The sequence below is a fragment of the Biomphalaria glabrata genome, chromosome 6 (genome assembly GCF_947242115.1).
Source record: "Biomphalaria glabrata chromosome 6, xgBioGlab47.1, whole genome shotgun sequence".
Classification (NCBI taxonomy): domain Eukaryota; kingdom Metazoa; phylum Mollusca; class Gastropoda; family Planorbidae; genus Biomphalaria; species Biomphalaria glabrata.
Genome location: NC_074716.1, coordinates 10,166,232 through 10,187,846, shown reverse-complemented (window position 1 = coordinate 10,187,846; position 21,615 = coordinate 10,166,232). Strand labels below are relative to the sequence as shown.

At 35.7% G+C, this 21,615-nt stretch overlaps 2 protein-coding genes across 11 annotated transcripts in view; both read right to left on the bottom strand.

Moving 5' to 3' along the window:
• The window catches only part of LOC106073612 (A disintegrin and metalloproteinase with thrombospondin motifs 7-like), an 86,219-nt gene extending 80,344 nt beyond the window's left edge, over nucleotides 1–5,875 (bottom strand). For 5 of the 6 annotated variants that reach the window (XR_008778320.1, XM_056031610.1, XM_056031611.1 and 2 more), the window contains exons 1-4: nucleotides 5,430–5,875; nucleotides 2,605–2,810; nucleotides 1,668–1,763; nucleotides 763–979 (exon numbers count right to left, since the gene is read on the bottom strand). Coding sequence is in view for 5 of the 6 variants with exons in the window: in XM_056031610.1 (XP_055887585.1) it covers nucleotides 763–979; nucleotides 1,668–1,763; nucleotides 2,605–2,810; nucleotides 5,430–5,499 (589 nt within the window). In the remaining variant the exon portion in view is untranslated. Of the gene's footprint in view, nucleotides 1–762; nucleotides 980–1,667; nucleotides 1,764–2,604; nucleotides 2,811–5,429 lie in introns of those variants that run through there. The other variant, XM_056031613.1, reaches the window with a different exon arrangement.
• Nucleotides 5,876–8,248: 2,373 nt separating this feature from the next.
• LOC106068867 (uncharacterized) overlaps nucleotides 8,249–21,615 on the bottom strand; it is a 122,051-nt gene continuing 108,684 nt past the window's right edge. For 2 of the 5 annotated variants that reach the window (XM_056031609.1, XM_056031607.1), the window contains 3 exons: nucleotides 19,787–19,933; nucleotides 12,721–12,867; nucleotides 8,249–10,383 (listed from right to left, as the gene is read on the bottom strand). In XM_056031609.1, the coding sequence (XP_055887584.1) occupies nucleotides 10,190–10,383; nucleotides 12,721–12,867; nucleotides 19,787–19,933 (488 nt within the window). In that variant the 3' untranslated portion in view covers nucleotides 8,249–10,189. Of the gene's footprint in view, nucleotides 10,384–10,418; nucleotides 10,568–12,720; nucleotides 12,868–19,786; nucleotides 19,934–21,615 lie in introns of those variants that run through there. The other 3 variants (XM_056031604.1, XM_056031606.1, XM_056031608.1) reach the window with 2 other exon arrangements.

Genomic DNA, 21,615 nt, shown 5'->3' with positions numbered 1-21,615 from the left:
ACTCGGCGAAGTATGGGGCATCACGTACAGTCTGTCTCCATGCTGTCCGGTCTTGGGCTGTCTCCCCCAACATTTTTTGATTGATGTCCGTGGTTGTCATGTCTCGCTTAAAGAAGTCTCTGTAGGTTAATCTTGGGCGGCCCTTGGGTCTGACTCCATCTGAAAGCTCAGCGTATAGTATGTCTTTTAGGGATTCTTCCATCTGGCAAGTAACATGACCAAACCATTGGTTTGACTGATTCATGTTGAACCTATAAATGTATGTATAGAAATGCAATGACTTCGATCTTATGATTTAAGGATGTGTACAGACATTTTTGCTGACCAAGTTAAAGCCTGCATAATTAGTCATAATGATGTCTTTGTCAAACGTGAATCTATTAAATTTTGTTCTTTCCTTTTGAGCCTGTGTTTGAGATTTTCATGGGGCAACCATTGTATCTGTCCCTTCACCTTCGTCAGAGCTGCCTTCTGCTAGTCTCTATTTTCCCAAACATTCTCCGTAACATTGCGCACATTTTGAGTAAATAGCGGAGCACTTTTTTTGAGAAAGATTAATTCACGTGATATCCTAGTAGTTAATTAGTTAGGAAGTTCATGGAATACCAATTCAGGAATAGCGGAACACTAAGGTTACAGTTTGGGAAACACTGCTTTATGGTATTGAGGACAAAATCGCAATTGAGATGATCTTTTTTAAATAAATAGCGATTTTTTAAAACTCAAATGAAACATCAAAACATGTGAATTTAAGTGACGTACGTTGTATTTGTGTGTCAAACAGATCAAATGTTGTGCTTCTAAGCAATTCTAACTTATAAACATATCGGTCAAATGTTGTCCTAGAGCGAGGTGTAGTAGATTCATTTCTTCTAGAACTAGAAAGTGTTTCGAGGGACAGATTTCTCCAAGGTTTTTTAGGCGTCCTGTTATCAGAGTCAAACAGGTATTCGGAGTTATCCATTTGAAATACAGTTTTCTGAAACAATTAGAGTTTTAAAGCCTTTGTAATGCAACAAATAAATATCAATTACAAATTGTTACTTTTTTAAAATTTAGTATACTGTATCATTCATCTTTAGTGCTTTCTGGTTCATTTCTAATGTGGACACTTTGGGGAGGGGTAGGTTTATCTGGTAGAAAGTTTCGTGTCGTCTTTGGGCGTTTAGCAGATATCATTCAGCTTATTGTACTCAAACTCTGCGTACCTGTCAATGTAGCCAGGCGGCGTATAACACAAGGTAGAAAAAACAAAAACAAATTGTTTCAAATTCAAGAAATACCAAGTCTGTTTACTAGACTTCTTCCCTGTCTCTAAGATTATTAATGTCAATAATGGTGTTACCATATCAAGTGCATCTCGAGGTCTTTATTAATCTCTGTTTGGCATTATAAAGAAAATAATAAAATTATTCCTTTTTAAATGGCTCCAAATACTTTATTAAAACAGTTCTAATAATTTTTTTATAAACTGTAAATAATAATAATAATAATAATAATAATAATAATAATAATAATAAATAATAATAATAATAATTAATAAAAGGAATATAATGAATTTTGTTTCTCTGTAACGAAATTTGACGCTTGCAGCGCCAGAGAAATAATACTCTTTCGTTTCAAAGATAATAAGAATGATAGTAATTGTAATAATCTGGACAACTTACCAAGTGAAATTTAGAGTTATTGTTCCACAATGTTTCGTGTGACCTTTTAATACAAAACACAGCCTTGTGGTTAGTATCATGGTAGTAGCCTATAGCCTTGTATCGACAAGATAATTTATTGAGTAGTAATAAATAAGTTGAGTTTATCTAAAGAAAGGACACACTTAAAACATATCATACATAGAATAGTTTTCTTTTAATACTAAAATAAATAGAAATGTATATCACTTTCCGCCGTTTAACGCATAGAGTTTAAGTTCTTCCTAGAGATAGATCAGATTTTTCATAGACAAATTCCATAGTCATTTCCCAGCTGGTGCCCTCCAGTTGTAGATCTTAGAAAGTTTAAACGCCTCGTTTGTTGGACGGCTTTGTTTTTGCTTTCCATTTTTCGATTTTTATGCAACGGCTGACTTTGTTAGACATGTTTCTTTTTGGATAAGGATATAATCAACAAAAATCTCATTCGATTTTCTTTAACCAATTTACTTATAGGGCAGACGTCCGTGTGTCAAAGGATTCCTCTATTGGTGACAAGAACTTCGCAAGTTATTCCTAGGATATCTTCGCTGCAGAGCGACTTTAGCCACGCAAGTGTACGTGGCTGTTGTAAATACAATAGCATTTAGAAGGTGGATATAGTTTTTCTATCTGATTTAGTAAAGACGACACCTGCTTTCCCAATCTATCATGCAACATCTTGATAAGGATTCTAAAAAAGAAATTAATGCAGAAAGATCTAAAATTGTTATTAAAAATGATATCATGATTTCAAAACAAATATTATCGTATTCTGTCCTAGTAATGAACTGTTTTTATAAATGTCCTACATTAAGAAGTCATAATGTGTAATGTCTGATTTCTATGTTTGTTTTTTGTTTTTAAACAATGTGCCCTAATTCTAGACAAACTAAATCAAAATTAGTTTCTTTGTTACCTTTGTGGGTCTAATATTCACTTTTTGTTTTTGAAAAAAGCCTTTCTTATCGACGTCGAGAGTATAGAGAGGAATGTTAACGTCAAAACTCTGCGAACGCTTGAGATTGAATTTGGTTAGAAATTTCGTTTCTGTGCTAAAAGTCACATTGAACTGGTCGGGCATTTGATCACCAGTGTCGTCACTCGCCTCATATTGGAACATAACTGTAGAAAAAAAAAAAACCTCTGTTTCCATGACAATAAAAAACATTAGCAAATCAATCTTATGCAAGCAATTTAAATGAAAAAGAAATAATTTTAAAAAAAAAATTTACCAAGCTTATATCAACTCTGTCTGTCTGGTTCTCTGTCTGGTAAAAAATTGCGTGTACCTTAATAAAATATTTTTTTTACACTCCGACCTTTCATACTTTCAGAAAACGTTTATCGTCTTCTGGAGTTAGCTGAAGGACTGTAAACACCCTATCCTAGCTAGCAAGTGGGTTAAAGGGAGCGCTGTGAGATCCTCTTAAAGAGGAGCCCCGGCGCCAAGCACTATTTCTGGTATTTAAAACCAAAAGAAAAATGCACATTCTGAGGTATCTACAGAGTATTATCCTGCTATTAAATATTTTAGTATTTTAGTTAAAAATCTAAACTAATATTCCTTGCACTGCTGTACCAAAGTTTTTGGGGTTAATGGGTTAATGAAGCCTAGCGATTGGTAGAAAATTGTAACCTCTCTTATCTACGCTCATGGAATTTGGTGATTGTAGTTTGCCGTAGATTGTATACATTTTGTTGGGGGTTTTAAACTAAAAAAATATCTCTGGAGTTTCTTTTTTAACTAATTCAAAACCGCGTAGCTACAATCATAAAGCTAGATAACTGTAGTTTCATTTAGAATAATATCAAAGAGGGGGTTTTGAACCTTAAAACTCTCTGTAGGTTGATTTCAAACTCAAAACCATCTGCAAGAGGAGGGGGTTTTAAAGGGAATTAAATAGTTTAAACTCAACCCTGTGACTGTATTATGCTTTAATTTTATATTGACGAGGCGGTTTTTAGCTTTGAACCCCACAGAAAGGGCGTTATAAACTCAAAACATTCCAGTAGGGGTTTACCTTAAAGCTCTTTGGAAGGGTTTTTAAAATGTAAAACCCCTCTATGCTACGATTATCAAAACTGGTGACTGTTGCATGCTTTTTTTTCTTGTATCGAAGAGTAGATATATAGTGAACATAATTCTGGAGGGGTTTCAAACACAAAATTTCCCTGGCTACGCTCATGGAATTTTTGAGTGTCGTTTGCATTATTTTGTTTATAGAAGAGTGAGTTTTCTTTTCAAAACCCATGGTGGGGGATGCTAAATTTGAACCCCCTGGTGGGGGATGTTAAATTCGAAACCCCCTTTACTACGCCCAGATTTAATACCAGGCCAGGTGCTGGACTTAGTTGTCAGAATAGGAGTATTTTTATAGAAAACTGGAGCTTATCCCCATTGACAACCGCGGCCGCCGTGACAACCTTTAAAATACATTTATAAACAATAAATAATAGTGCGATCAGTTTGATCCGACATTGGTTGTGGGAGAAATAAACGTGTTCAAACTTTTTACAAGACAGACAGACAGACAAAGTGAGTTGATATAAACTTTGTTTCTGACATTTTTTTAAACTTCTGATTTGTCTAGTTAGCGTCTTTAGAGACATGTCATCCTTTTGGGCATGACATATTTAGTATAACGTTTAAACCATAGTCTACTATATCAACACGTTGAGTTCGTTCAACAAACAAGTTTTTTTTTTTCAATTGTGAGCATAAAAAGAACACGAAAATACGTAAAACAAAAACAAACTTATATTTAGCGTTCTTGAATCAATTAGTCTGAATTTGTCATATAATTAGATTTTGTATTAGATGTAGAAAACAATGAAAAGCATTTATAAAAAAGGGCGAACGATCTAAATTAAAAACTCATGTAAACAATCTCGGTAAAGGAAAAAAGCACAGCTATTGACAAGCTTGCATACGGGAAAGCACCAGGAGGAGATGGTATTCCTACAGAAGCCATTCAGGCTGGAAAACATGCCCAAATCAAGCTATTCCACGAAATGCTAAGTTTGTGCTGAAAGCAAGAAATGGTCACCTATAAATTGAAGGATTTCAACATAACCCTAACAATTTACCTACAGATATGTCTTTAAGTGAGAACTAAGAAACACGGGCATTGAAAAAAGTATGTGGGAGAAGATAGCCCATGACCGGGCATCATGGAAACAGACTGTGCTGGTACGAACTTCGCCGAATGCAAAAGAAACGATTTGCATCTGTCAAGAGAACGAAGAAGAAGACTGCACTGTCTACTAGCCCTAAGTCAGATGTAGAGACATTCATGAATTGTGGCAAACTCTACCGCTCCATAATCGGCTTGATCAGTCACACCAGTTTCTGCCACGTCTCAAGGCGAAATCAAAGCCATTGATTCACCTGGGCGCATCCATTGTCTTTTGAGCCATAAGGAGCCGAATATAGGCCTATATATATATATATGATAATAAAAAAAAAATCTGGTTTGAAATATCTGTTAAATTCTTGGTAGAATTTTTAAAAAAAATTTAAAGACAATTTTTAAAAAGCAAACTCGGACAACATTGCTAATAAAAATATTCGTTTGGGTGAAATACATTGCTTCCGTAAAAATTGATTTGTTGTTCTAGGAAGAAGGAAAGTAATAACAGGTCAAAATATCGTATTTGCTCAACCAGTTTTTAATATAAAGGCAACATACTAGATTATAATAAGTTACTAGACAAATATTTATAATAATAAATCATACTGACCTTCAGTGCCTAATATTCGACTTATGAAGACAGAGAAAATAACAACATGAGACTTCAGAAAGTTCTCCATATTCAAATCATGTTAGATCTAGATTTCAACCAAATGATGGATAAATAAGCCAAAAATGTGTCAATGCTGCTAGCTAGATTAAAAGCAGAAGTAGATCTTGTTTCCACAAGCGCTTTACAATGAAAATAAAAAGTTGCAGATTCTAGTTTTTAACATACACAAATCTGGTAGCCTATATTGCATTTAGTTTCGTATTTATTCTTTTTTTTGTTTTGCCTTTAACCTGCCTCAATGTCGACTTCCAAAGTTTGTCCAATGTTTAGGGATAGCTGCACAGAACAGAGGTTTGAATTCAGTTTCTATTCTTTCATCGATAAGCTAGCCAAGCCAAACAAGCCGGCGATCTTTAGGCAGTTTGCAGCGCAGTGATACACCGTGCCAGAGACTGCGACGCCGCTGCGCCAAAATTAATCGGAACTTGCCGTTCGTTTAGACAAATTATCTGCGTGGAGGAGGGAGACTTTTTGTAGGCTACTTTTTTCCGCTCTTAGCTGATATCCAGTTTTATATCTTCTTTCTTTCGGTTGATTGGTTGTTAATTTGTGTAGAGTATTAGGTAGTTTGATAAAACTTTTAAACAATAGTCTATAAGACGTTATATTTTTTTATGAGAAAACGAATACCTCAGTGGCAGATTCCAGCAACTTGAAGGGAAACTCCGATGGTTTTTCAAATTTGAGTTATTAACATATTTAAATTCTGCGTAAAAAGTTGTTTTAGTATAAACATTAATATTTAACTCGTTTTAATGTTTGCTTTTGTGATTTTTATAGACACACAATCACATTCCTTTCCTGCCTTTTCTATACTAGACAGAAAAAGCATCCGCATTCTCATCTACCTGTTTTAAGGCGTGAACTATTCTGTTAAAGCATATTTTGTCACTTCTTTATTTGTTCCTCGCATAGTTAAAATTCAGATATATATCATCATCTTCAGTTACAAGAAAATTTAGCTATTTGGATGAAATGGGGAAAATATTTAAATGACTCTGTCACTAACCTTCATAACAAACACATTGCAACAAAGGCTAAAGAAATATCTTACAGACTCATCTTTCGGATGATTCCATTTTCAAAGAAAAAACCTGGTGTAAAATATTGTAAATTTTTTCAATCTGTTAATGGTGACAATGAAAAGCATTTATATTTAGAATGTTCTTTATTTAGTAACGTTAGAAATACTGTAAGAGATTTATTAGAGGGAAATTGTGAAACCTATGTGAATATTAATTTATCTATTCTTTTAAATAAAGCTAAACACAAAATGATACATAATTTTAATTTAATAACTGTATCACAATAAAGGAATTTAGTGTGGAACAGTAGACTTAAAGCTGTGTATCATAAAGTCATTTCTAATCCTAATGATTTGGATATAATATATAGAAATATAGTTGATTTTAAAATTAAACACTATAAAGGCTAACCCCAAATGTAATTTTATATTGATCCATTGTATGTGCATATGTTTTATATTAAATCAAAGGAGGTTTTTTTTTAAAGGTTTCCTTTACTTTCTTTCAATGAATTGCAAAAATTCCATTTGTATCATAAATATCAATTTACAAAAGTCTTTTTAAACAATGAAAAAAGTAAGTTTGAATGTATGTTTGTGTGTGTTTGTATAGGTGGTAACTATTAACAATTTGCATGTGTATGTATATAATATATCATTTTTTTGTTATAAAACTTTAAAATTATAATACTAATTTTACCTATGAATTTTTTTCTCAACAAGAGAGACAATTAGGACTGAAAGATGCAAGGTGAAACTTTCTTTTGGTTACATCCCTTTGACCAAATAAATAAATTTTCAAAACAACCCAAAACGTAACATGTTTTCATGATGATGGAGCAAATGAACCACTAGATTGTTAAAAAAAAACACTATTACAATATGGACAAGATTGACGTATAAAATATTTTTAACTAATAAATTTAATCTTGAAATGAGTTATAATTCAAAAATAAAATAATTTTTAAACTCTTCATGCACATAATCACTTTGAGTTTTGTACTTTTATAGAAACTAAATTGGTTCATTACATGTACATTTTTGTAACTCTAGCAGACTCTAGAGAATTCAAAATGATATAGGATAGAGGTCCTTTGTCTTAGGTTTTACCGTGCCTTGTGGGACATTTAACATATAAACTATAAGTTGGCAAGTGTTGAGCTAACGAAAGATGATTGAAATCTCCCATAACTAGTCGGACACCATCATAATTTTTTTCTTTCAATAATATGTACAATGTCCAGTATATGTTTTGCTGCTTTCTCTGTTTTGGCTGTGGGTGGTATATGCACAAATATGACGTAAAATTGTGTAAACTCTTTCGGCAGGTAGTATAGCCTGAGGTTGTTACATTGTAGTTCAATATCGGTCGTGCACACTTTAGTTTTGATTGAGAAATTGTTGACACAGCAGTACAGCAGTATGTTGTTATGTCTGATCTGTACAAAAGAAACGTACCCAAGTCTACTGATGTGTCGGGAATAATTTCATTTAGCCATGTTTCGGTGAGACAGACTAGCGAGCTTTAACGGACTTGGTAGCAATGTTAGCAGGAACAATCAAGTTCGTCCATTTTGTTATTTAGTAATCTAACATTATTTTATGTATAGGCCATTTGTTTCCAAGATGGCGTGTGTGTACATAGATTCATTGATGATCATATTATTTTGCTATCCACTGAAACATTGGTTTTTAACATGCAAAATAATAAAATAGTCAATAAAACAAGAAACAATTTTATTGTTTAGTTTTTATTTGAAATGTAGCACCTTTTTTTAAATAAAAGAGAGAAAAAGGGGGTTATTCGGGCCATAATAAACAAAGTAAATCAACGGGCTTAAACGGGTGTGTACTGCTAGTAATTTTTAATTGTAAATTTTTTTACAACTTATTAATACAGTTATAGTTAAATCTACATCTGGTTTCTATTAAGTCTGACTTAGGTTGTCGTAAGATGTATAATGAGGTTGTGATTTTTTAAAATCCTTTTATAAAAAAAAAAGTTATTTTATTGAAGTTACAAATAATCCAAGTTTGTATCAAAGATCTTTAAAAAAAAAATAAAAAACAACATTTGAATTAGTATTCAATTCAGGATTTAATTTAGATTTTAATTTGGTATCAATGCGCGTATCTATGAATGAAGCATATGTAAATCAAGAGGCGTAACGGATGTGTACTGCTAGTAATTTTTAAATGCAAGTTTTGTACAAATTGTGAGTTAATCTCTGTAATTAGTTTGTCAATATATTAATGTTTTAACGTATACTATACTAATGTAACACTTTTGAAGATAAAAAACAAAACAAGCTGGGTTGTGTAGTAAGTAGATATATGAGTTTATGCATTTCAGACCATCAACTGGTCATTAGGATTGTGTTTTTTAGACCACAAAGCGCTTCTGGTACTGGCATCTAGGTGTTGCATCTGATGGTCGCTAGATACATATCGAAAGTAATAACAGTTTTTACAAGGAATTACTTGACACGTCCAAAGTAATAACAATATAGTAATTTTATCAACGCCACTATTGGAAATAATATATTAGGAAATAAAATTCATCAATGTAAGATATTTAAACCAATCTGGTTCAGAAATGGTCAATGTTTGTTAAAAAATTCAGATTCATGAACTAAACAATGATTAAAAGATGTTTATCTCTCCCTTTGAATATAACACGGACCAGTTTCTTTTACGCTAATAGGATATACTCAAATCTGAGTTTAGTACTTTTATCTATATAAAAAAATGTTACTGACTTACTAGCTATGAATAATTACTCACGGTTGCGGCAGCGAAACATAACTCGTTTAATTAAGAATGTAATATTTTGCCCAACCTTTTTATTAAGACTTGCCTCCAAGTAAGCAAGTTAGATACCGGTGTTAAATTGTGACATGTCTAGCGCCCTACTTGAAATGTATCTCCAAGTAAGCAAGTTAGATACCGGTGTTAAGTTGTGACATGTCTAGCGCCCTACTTGAAATGTATCTCCAAGTAAGCTTACTCATTTCCCAGTTACCTGTGTAGAGTTTTGGCTTGAAGTCCAGCCCAATAATTTAAAGGTTTCTCTAAGAAAACAAAACTCAGTTCCCTCGAAAGCCAAGTTGTGACCTCTAGACAGTGTCAACATGTTGACATTATTTAATGTGATCACCTGTCCATCTATGAAAATGTGATGAGCTAAGCAAATAAAATGGGTGGGAGTTGTTCATCTCTCTTTATGTCTGGTCAGCATAACGTAATTGAGAAATTTAACTAACTCACTCAAAGCTCAGGACAAACAAAGTTTAAAAAAATGCTTGCTAAGTATATAATGCACATTTATAAGGTAAAGTTACATTTCTCTTTGTCTTTGTAATAAAAGATACTTGGTACAAATTTATATATATAAAAACTTTTTTTTTTAAATGTTAACGTTCATACATTTGACCTAAGTATCACACACTAATGAAACCACTTTCACTTTATACATATGAATAGGTAATATGGTGTACTTTTGTAAGATCGGAGATAGCAAATGTACATTGAGAGATTGAGAGATTGCTGTTTGTGATAAATATTAAAGTGTATTGCAAAGATAAAGAAATACAAATAAGTATGAACAATAAATTGTGAAAAATTTTGTTTTCAAAATATAAGAACCATTGACATCAGTGGACTTCTAGATCTATTAAGCTGACATTTGTTTTGACAAAAAGAAAATGCATTGAATGTAAAAACAAAGATAAATCCAAGTATCGTATAGATGAAAAATGGCTCCAGAATTGTAGGTGCAGTAATTACAGCACATCAGTGGCTGTGTCTGGCAGACACTTGGGCTAGTACACAACTCTGGCTTTAAGTCTGGCTCTCCCAGTACACATTCTGTTATAAGAAACAAATAGTATACATTATAATGTCTCGAATATTCTACTCAGTACAGCTTCCACTAATATTTCTTTTCAATTTTAGATTTGGCAAGCTAAGCTACACACAACCAATTTCAGCAACCAATTGAGCTGTTGATTCTCAAACTGTGGTCTGAGAGCCCCATGTGTTCGCGAGGCGACTGAAAGGGGTGAACAGAAAAATAAAACTAATATACAAATTGAAATAACTTCTTAGATAAAGCAAGTCAATTCGAATTGATAATTTAAATAATAATCAACAATGATTAACTATTCTAAGTCAAAATTAATCAAAGATTTAAAGAAAGTCTTCATTTGGATATTCTCGACTGGGTATTTAACCCTTTTGCGCTTGAACAAGCTCAGATCCCTGTCACAGAGAAATTAGTTCTTATACAAGAAGAGATTATTTTAAATATACACACACAACAGGGAACTCATGTATGCTGATGATGCAGCTATTGTGACTGATTATGATATTCAGCTACAGTCCCTGGTTGACAAACTATCTGCTGCTTGCCAGAAGTTCGGCTTAAACATCAGTCAAAGCAAGACTAAGATACTTCTCCAAAACACAAACACACTGCACCTCAAGTAAGCATTAATGGCCAGCCACTAGAAATTGTTAATGTATTTTATTAACTTTGCTCCATCATATCAAACAGCATTCTATTGGATAAAGACCTAAACAACAGGATAGCCAAGGCAATGGCCACCATGTCACGGTTGCAGAAAAGAGTCTGGGACAACTTATTGCTGACTAGCAGTACTAAAGCCCTTGTCTACCGGACCTGTGTGTTGAGCACCTTGCTGTACGGAAGTGAAACATGGTCAACCTACTCATGGCAGGAAAAAAAGCTAAATGTATTCCACCTACGTTGCTCAAGGCGGATCTTTAAAAAAAGATGGCTAGATAAAAATAACCAATGAGGAAGTGCTACAAAGAGCAGGGTGCCAGGACATTCGCTCTGTTATCAGCAGCAGACGCCTTGGCTTGATTTGGCCTCGTTCGTAGAATGCCAGTAGGTCGACTTCCACAGGACATCATGTATGGCGATCTAATAGAAGGCAGGAGAGCCGCTGGTCGTCCACTTTTACGTTATACGGATGTATGCAAACGCGACATGAAGCTCTTCAAAATTGACACTGGCAACTGGGAAGAGGTGGTACTGGACAGATCCACATGGAGAGAGAGCATAAAGGAAGGGTCACGGATTGCAAATGTCATACACAACAGAAGCAGAAAGCAGGGTGAAAATGAAAAGGCGCCTGGCGATTACATATACCCAACCTGCGATCGCAGCTGTGTATCAAGGATTGGCCTCTTTAGTCACAAAATAAGTTGCAAAGGAAAAAGATCGTCTCTGGAGACGTAAAATGCCACAGAACACACACGAGAAAATGAAACCAATGTTTAAACAATGATGCCGCAAATTCTGGTTACACATACATATTGAAAATGTATATCCTGCATAATGAGTCATTGCAACAATTTGGTCTTTCGTCTTTTCATTTGGTACGTGGATTTATAAGAGGAAAAATTAGATAAATGCATATTATCTAACTAACAAATATAAGAATATATATTTACACCACTTTCGTATATTGAGTTTAAAATTTTTGTTAAAAAAATATTATAAAATGACTTAAATGAGGTGGATGTATGAGTGAATATATGCCATGCTCAAGGATCATAAATTTAGAGTCCGTTTCTTATTATAGTGGTGAGGTTCATTGTGGAAACTTCCAAGATAGCATAAAGAAAATTTGCAAAAAAAAGGCATGTGTATTAAAGGTACACGCAGTTAATATGCATACAAAGGTTAATCTTTACTTTAATATTTTGGTTACTCTGAAATAGACAATGTCGATGTCTGCCCGTAAGGGGCTTGTGTGGTATTTATTTGTTTTCCAAAGTACTAACCTTTCTATGCACAATGATACATATTAATTGATACACATTATTTATCAGATAAATGATATTGCCTTTTTGTTTAGCGACCAATTATCATATCCTGCTTGGAGAGAAAAGAACATTTATACACGAAATCGCGCCTCGGAATTTGAACATGCGCAATAAAAACTTGCGGAGGTTGTAAGGATTAGCAGCTCTCTCAGGATTGCTCTGGTTGAGTTGACATTCACCTGACGACTCTAAAAGACTATGACATACACGGATCTGAGACTTTCCGTTTATTTCAATAACACGCTTATAAGTTTGCCTTTCTTTTAGGATCTAAATTACAACTCGATATTTAAACTATTACAAGGGTTTACATGTCACAGTCAATGCAAGTGCCGGTTCACTAACTACCTTTGGGTGAAGTTATCCCGGTGGTCCATGTGACTGTATAATTCTCCACTCGCGAGCAATAGTCACAGCACAGTGATCGGTTTGTCAGGCAGATACTATTGTTAGTACACAGTGCTGGTAATAAGTCTAAGTCTCCTGGGGCACAATCTGCAGAGAATAACAATATATACATTACTTGACATTGTATCGTCTTTATGTCGCAGTTAGCTTTGTAGTAAAAATCTTCACAATCTAATAGCACCGCTTTCTTCAATACGCGATCACGTCATTTTTAGCGACCCCAGAAAGGGGAAAAGACGCTATTAGTTTTGTGCAAAATGTCCGTCCGTCTGTCCGTCCGTCCCGTTTAGATCTCGTAAACTACAAAAGATATTGAAAATCCGACATCACAACATTTTAGACCATTCATAGTTCTGATGCAACGGCTTCTTTTTTTTTTCCTGAAAGCGAAAATCTAATTTTTAAAATCAGTTATGCAAGCAGTTTTTTAAAAAGAAAAAGCTAATTAGTATGCATTATAAGTCAAACCTACTTTAAAACGAATAGTAATCTTGTAAACGTCATTTTATGTGTACTTCTTAACATTGCTGAATTAATTTCCTTTTTTTTTTTTTTTTGAGGATTGGAATAAGAGATTGAGCGGTAAAGCGCTTAGCTTCCGAACCGGGGTCCCGGGTTCTATTCCTGGTGAAGACTGGGATTTTTCAACTTTGGAATCTTTGGGCGCCTCTGAGTTCACTCAGCTCTAATGGGTACCTGACATTAGTTGGGGAAAAGTAAAGGCGGTTGGTCGTTGTGCTGGCTACATGACATCCTCGTTTACCGTAAGCCACAAAAAGAGATGAACTTTACATCATCTGGTCTATAGACCATAAAGTCTGGAAAGGGAACTAGTTAGGCCAGGTTGACATCTAACTTTACATTCACTTTCACCTATCCTTTGATCTGCGGGACCGTTGGGGCACTACACAAGATCTGTTAACCTTCTTTCTCTATTCTTGTCTCTCATTTGTCTTTGATATAATTTCATTCGGACTTTCTTTCTGAAATAATTGAAGCCTGCCTGGGTGGACCACTTCGGGGGCCAATTTTGAGTTTGTGTTTCTACACAAACTGTCTTTTGTAACCTTGTTTAATTTTTTTTCTTCTTTGTGCTGCATTTTTTTAATTGTCGCTTCGTGTTTTTCATATGACGTCAATTGTTTCTTCTTGTATGCCTACGATTAGTTTATTTTTTGGTAGTTTTTTCTGTACTAGTATTATTTTTATTCTTTAGGTTTCTAAGTCCTGAAAATGTCTGTAAAACAAAGTGAACTTCTGGACTTGTACAAGACAGGAAAGAAATTATGTTACCAGAAGGAAGAACTTGAAGAATGGATCGCCAGAGCTATCCGGCAAAACGAAGAAAGGGACGCAAGAGCAGAGGAGAGAATAGAAAAGTTTCAAATGCAGGAAGAAAAAACACAGTTTAAAAGAAAAATGGAGGAACTGCAGGTGATAGCAAAAATTAAGATGGAGGAACAAGAATCTAAGGCACGAATTGCAAAGGAGTCCAAAACAGCTGAAGCCAACGACGAAATCAACATCAGAAATACAAGGCGCACAAAAATGCAGAAGTTCGTTGAAGGGACAGACAGGCTGGATTCATTCATCCATCGGTTTGAAATGCTGATGAGGCTGGAAGGCGAATCCCAGAAAGAATGGGCCAGAGAACTTCTCAGCCTAGTAGGTGGAAGAGCACTAGATGCGCTGCAAGTGCTGAATGACAAGGATGTGGGAGACTACACCTTGCTGAAAAAGACTCTACTAAATTTCTATCACTGCAGTGAAGACGACTATAGAAATAAATTCAACTAGTTGAAACCACCGACCGACGGCAACATGAAACAATTTGTCGGCGAGGTGAAAATTACTTTTGAGAAATGGTTTCAGTCCTCAGGCATTGATGAATCATTTGAGAACCTGAAGCAGTTCATCATAATAGACAAAATAATTTCTTCGGCTGGGAAAAATCTCTTTGCATTCTTCCAAGAAAGAAAGCCCAGACATGTGAACGAAGTCTTGTACCTATGCCAAAGATACGTGGCAGCACATTCAGGCGAAAGTTTACAAAAAGCTCCAGAAGATCAAGCAAGTGCATTTTGCCACAAAGGAATCCACTACAAAATATTCAAGACAGAGCACAAGATGCTATACATGTGGTAGATTTGGACATGTGGCGAAACAATGTAGAGATGCAGGCAGAAGAATTTATAAAAAAAAGGAAATAGTAGTTTATGTATGCGGGCTAGATAACAACCAGTCACCATATGTCAGCTCTGCAATCGTGAACGGCCATTACATCCAGGCATCTCTAAGAGATACAGGGGCCACAAAATGTGTGGTGTTGGCAAAGTTGGTGAATCCTAATCAATATTGTCAGAAACGTTGCAGAGTTTAAGGTTTTGGTGGCCACATTAAGGAGTATCCGACGGCCAAAGTACATATAAACTCCCCATACTTCAACGAAATGGTGGAAGTAATAGTGGTGGCTGAAGGACCATTCGAACTGCTGATAGGAAATGTTCCTAACATCGGTTTTCCAACAGAATTTCAAATTACCAAATGGAAAGAAACGTATAGCTGGTGGCCAAGACAAGTAGAAGATATGGAACAACTAAACCGATGTCATGAAAATACAAATGTAGTACAAAAAACGATACAACAAGTAGAAACCAGGCAACAAAAACTAATCCAAGAACGAAAAAATGATAAGAAAGATACTGACCAGATAGATGAAAAACTCAAACTTCAGTTGACTTTTTCTGTATTCCATTTCAAAACGGCAAACCATCGATAGCTGACCTTCGTGATAGCCAGATGAATGACATGGAGATCGCAAACATCATCCACAAGCTACAAGGTGGCGATACAAAAATAGGCCAACAATATTCCATGCATAATGACATTCTTGTCAGAAAGTGGACAGAAAAATCATCACTTAAAGGTAGTACTGACAAACAGACCCTTACAATTGTCATACCTGATGTGTTCTGGTCTGAAATATTAAGGCTTGGTCATGTCATCCGTATGTCCGGACATTAGGGATTGAAAAAACACAGCGACGCATATACAAACTTTTATACTGGCCAGGCATTAACAGAGAAATAGCTAAGTACTGCAGATCATGTCATGCCTGCCAAATCACAGGAAAGTCTAATCAATCGCCTCCAAAAGATCCTCTTTAATAGAATATAACACCAAAAGAACCATTTTCACACATCCTTATGGACTGTGTTGGTACATTGCCAAAATCAAAACAAGGGAACCAGTACCTTTTTACCATAATGTAAAGGCTACGCGCTATCCAGAGGCAGTACCATTGAGAAACATCAAGGCAACAACCATTGTGACAGCATTGTCAAAATTTATCACAACGTTCGGGTTACCAAAGGTCATACAGACCGATCAAGGCACTAATTTTATGTCAGACATCTTCCAACAGGCACTTCGCCAAATGGGAATTGAACACGCGGTTTTTTTGGCATATCATCCTGAAAGACAGGGTGCCATCGAACGCTTTTACCAAACACTTAAAAACATGGTGAGAACGTACGCTTAGACCGAAACAAAGACTTGGGATGAAAACATTAACTTCTTAATGTTTTCTCTACGCGATGCCCAGCAAGAATCAACAGGGTTCAGTCCATTTGTACTTGTGTTTGGTCACACGGTACGAAGTCCATTGAATATAATTAAAGAAAACTGGATACCAACTTAGGAGGAAACGAAAGACTTGAGGGTATATGTTAGAAATCTAAGGGACAAACTCTTTAGAATTAATGACTTTGCTTATAGCAATCTTAGAGAAAGCCAAAATAAATCCAAATCTATGACAAGAAGTCCAAACAAAGACAGTTTAAAATAGGTGACAAAGTATTATTCGAAACGGCAACGGAAGGTGATGCCCTTCAGAAAAGTTCTGATGGGCCATACGAGGTAGTGGACAAGGAAAGTGGTGTCAGCTACACCGTACATTTCCCTGGTAAGAGAAAAGGAAAAATTCGTTGTCACATAAACAGGTTAAAGCAGTTTCACGAAAGATCCTAAGATCAGGAAACTGTACTAGCTATTGTAAAGAGTTAAGTCCCCATGGGAAAAGAGAACCAGGTATATACCGATATCGTTCTCGACAAAGAAATCCCTACAGTTAAGATAACAAATTCTGAAGCTCTGTCAGAAAAATTAGAACATCTTAGTCAGCAAGAAAGGAAGTCAATCAGTGATTTAATCCAAGCGTACCCGCAGCTGTTGGCTGATGTGCCAAAGCAGACAAACTTAGTGGTACATGCAACTCCTGTGAAGCAACACCCTTACAGACTACCTCTCGCCCGATCTCAATTCTTAACTTCTGAGATAAACGATATACTGGAAAATAACATTATAGAAAGAAGTGAAGCCCATGGAGTTCACCATGCGTGTTGGTACCTAAACCTGATGGTACATATAGATTCTGTACTGACTAAAGAAAGGTGAATATAGTGACCAAAGCAGATGAATTTCCAATTCCCCGCAGTGATGACTTAATCGATTGAGTTGGACAGGCCACCTATGTAACAAAAATCGATCTCTTGTCCGGGTATTGGCAAGTCCCTTTATCCGAGGAGGCGAAACAGGTTTCTACCTTTTGCACTTCTGATGGCCTATATCAGTACAAAGTTATGCCTATTGGTATGAAAAACGCTCCAGCTACTTTCCAGAGGTTTATGAACAAAGTAATTTGCCGACATTCCAAACTGTTCGGCCTATCTTGATGATTTAGTCATATACCATGATGACTTTGATACTCATCTGGCTTTTCTTTATTTCAAAAGCTGAAAAACTCTAATCTTACTATTAATCTTAACAAATGCTATTTCTGTAGAGCAGAAATAAAACATTTAGGCTACATTGTGGGTAACGGGAAAGTTAATCCTATTCAGGCTAAAGTGGAACTCATTCAAGAGTACCCTGTACCTAAATCTTTAAAGGAAGTCAGAAGGTTTTTAGGTATGACAGGACACTATCGTAAGCTTTGTTGTAATTAATCAGTTATAGCTGTCCCATTAACTGACCTCTTAAAAGGGAAAAGGAAATTTCAGTGGAACACTTCTGCTCAAAGAGCTATTGAAGAGCTGAAATGTGTTCTTAGTACAGCCCCAGTTTTAAAAGCATTTGACCATTCTAAACTTCTCATTTTGCATGTCGTTGCATGTGACTCAGGGGTGGGTGCTGTCTTGACCCAAACCGATGAAACTGGCAATGAACACCCAATATCATTCTTTTCCCAAAAATTTAAGTCGCATCAGATGCATTATAGCGTTTTAGAAAAGGAAGCACTGGGTCTTGTTTTGACAGTTCTTCATTTCAGCTACTATATAAATAGTAATGTGTATCCTGTAACAGTATACACAGATCATAACCCCCTAACTTTCATTAACCAAATGAGGGGGAACAATCAAAGGATCCTGAGATGGAGTTTGACTCTCCAACCTTTTGATCTAAATATTGTACATGTAAAAAGGAAAGAGAATGTAGTTTCTGACGCTCTGTCAAGAGTGTAGATAACATAATACAGTAGAAGACAATCAGTCTACTGATACTTTTGTATTGTAAATAATGTTACTCAGACTTTTTCCTTTCCTTTGGATTAGAAGTGGTGTATAGACAAAGGATGATACTATTGAGCTGATGTAATTTTTGTTTTAGAAAATCTGTATTCTTTGTAAGCAAGTTGAATGCCTTGTGCATCATATAATTTCCCCACAAGAGCATTTTTAAGGGGGGAGGTGTGACAAGAGGGACAATAAAGCTGGCTACCTTTATTTTTTTTATTATAATTAGTCCCCTTTATTAATTGATTTAAGTCCCTCTTAACTGTGTACAATTGCCACTTCCTCTTGAGTCTTTGAGCTGACCACTGTACATTATTGTGAACTAAATCTCCATAATGTTAATATTATAGTTTTGATGTTCTGCTCTGTGTTAATGAAGAGAAGTGTGCCACTTTATGGGAATGTATCTTTCACTAACGAGCTAAGTAGACTTTATTTGTTGTAATAAGTTGTTTTATGTAAATATTATGTCTACTTAGTCTCTTATCCTTTCCTGTATGAAGTGTATGTGTTTTTAAGGGGCCAGATTTGGGTCGTATAGTATGTAAAAGACAAACTTTTGTCTTGAGAAGAGACAGTTGTGTGTTTCATGGACTATTAGGACCTGTATTATATCATTGTAATCCATTGTTTGTTTTAAGCTGAGACACTATTGTGCCTCTGTGATGGCTGTTCTATGATTATGTTGAACTGAACTGGCCCTACTATTTTGATTCCTGTATTAGATTATTGTAATCCATTGTTTGTTTTGAGCTGAGAGATTATTGTGCCTCTGCGATGGCAGTTCTATGATTATGTTGAACTGAACGGGAACTACTATTTTGATCTTTGCTTCATTATGTGAGTTGCCTTTGTTGGTCCTTATGCCCATTTTTTTAAATGATCTTTTTCTTTTGTTCCTTAATAAACTCTTTATTAGTTGTACTGAAAACTCAAAGTTATTACTGTATGTCTTAGTAAGTTATATATCTAGAGGTTATAATTAATAGCCTGGGTAGTATAATTTGGGACAACAAAATATTCCTTAACTAACTTGCCAGTAAAGCAGAAGTCACTGGTCTTATGACCTATCCTAATTTTAGGTCACAGACAACAACCACTATTGCCTTTCATTTAGCGACCAATTATCATCACCTGCTTCGAGAGAAAAGAACATTTATACATAAAGTCGCGCCTCGGAATTAGATCATGCGCAATAAAAACTTGCGGAGGTTGTAAGGATTAGCAGCTCGCTCAGGATTGCTCTGGTTGAGTTGACATTTACCTGACGACTCTAAAAGACTATGACATACACGGATCTGAGACTTTCCGTTTATTTCAATAACACGCTTATAAGTTTGCCTTTCTTTTAGGATCTAAATTACAACTTGATATTTAAACTATTACAAGGGTTAAAATAACACAGTCACTGCAAGTGTAGACTCACTAACTACCTTTGGGTGAAGTGATCTCGGTGGTCCATGTGACTGTATAATTCTCCACTCGCGAGCAATAGTCACAGCACAGTGATCGGTTTGTCAGGCAGATACTATTGTTAGTACACAGTGCTGGTAATAAGTCTAAGTCTCCTGGGGCACAATCTGCAGAGAATAACAATATATACATTACTTGACATTGTATCGTCTTTATGTCGCAGTTAGTTTTGTAGTAAAACTCTTCACAATCTAATAGCACTGCTTTCTTAAATAGGTGATCACTTAATTTTTTTTTTTTTGTGCTGCATTTTTTAAATTGTAGCTTCGTGTTTTTCATATTTCGTCAATTGTTTCTTCTTATAGGCCTACGTTTAGTGGATTCATGTAAGACGCAAGGGTGAATCAACACTGGCAGTATTTTTAGATCTAAAACAAGCCTTTGACAGAGTTTTGAAACAAGGATTATTGCTAAGGTTGATAAAACTCAGGGTACGCTCAAATATGTATCAGTGGCTAAAACAACTTCCTAACAGACAGGACGGTCCAGAATTTTAAGATCCCCCAGGGCCCTAACTTGAGAGGGTCCCCAAATGAGTGTCCGAAATGTGTTTTTAAGTCAATTAAAAATTACGTCACTGTAATGTAATCTTGCTTTTCACATTGTTATATAAGTTGGATGTATTACACACACAGCAGTAACCTTTTTAGTGCTGCTTTACAATCAATTTCAAGGAGTGACTACCATAGCGCTGACTAGTGCGTGTTACTCCCAGAAAGTAACTTTTTATATAGGGTAGTTTATCTCATCATTCTTATCATTGGAGAAGAAATGTGATAAAAGCACTGAAAATAAAGGAGACCATGAATGTGTTAAAGAAAAGTATCACTATTTAGGTGATTAGGACTAATTCAAAGATACAGCATTCGAAGAAGTGAAAATGTCTCTCGATAAGAGAAGTAGTACCGGTAATGAAGAGACTCCAGGGAAATACCTTTTACCACAGTCAGAGAAAACATCTGAAGTAAAAGACGATGAGTCAAGTGATGGTTTTCCAAAATCACTTTCTACAGAAGTGGAAGAAGCTGTACAAAGACTTCGGATATATCAAGTCTATAATTTTATCTGAGGAACTGCAAACAAAGATTTTGTTAAGGGTAGCTTAGTTTCCAAAACCCTAGTATTTGGGAGTTACTCTGGACCCTAAGTTTGTTATGTCTGATCATGTCAAGAAGTACGACAAAAAGCCTCAGGAAGATTGAACGTCATAAAGAGAATGGCTACGACGAAGTGGGCCGCCAAGGCAAGCGTGCTGCGGACGCTCTAGGTGCAGTAAGGTCGCAAATTGAATACAGTCTCTTAGTACAAGTTTACGCCTCGCAAACGTCTCTAGCGGACTTAGACTCAGCGCAGAACTATTGCCCACTTTCCGAAATATACTATTAAGGTCTATACGGACGGATCAACGAGAGAAGTCCAAGGCAGAACAAACTCGGGTTATGGAGCTGTAGTCAGTTTCCCCGGTGCAACAAAAAACGACGAACTAGTAGGCCTTTGTGCAGGAGAAAGCAATTACATTGCGGAAATGGAAGGAATCAAGAAATCCATGAAACATATTGAAAGACGTATTGAGGAAAGAACTACGGCAACTGCCAATTTAACTCTCTTTACAGAGTCATTTTCCTGCCTGCAAGCTCTTAAGAGCCCAGAGACTCGGCATACGCAAACGTCTCTAGCGGACTTAGACTCAGCGCAGAACCATTGCCCACTTTCCGAAATATACTATTAAGGTCTATACGGACGGATCAACGAGAGAAGTCCAAGGCAGAACAAACTCGGGTTATGGAGC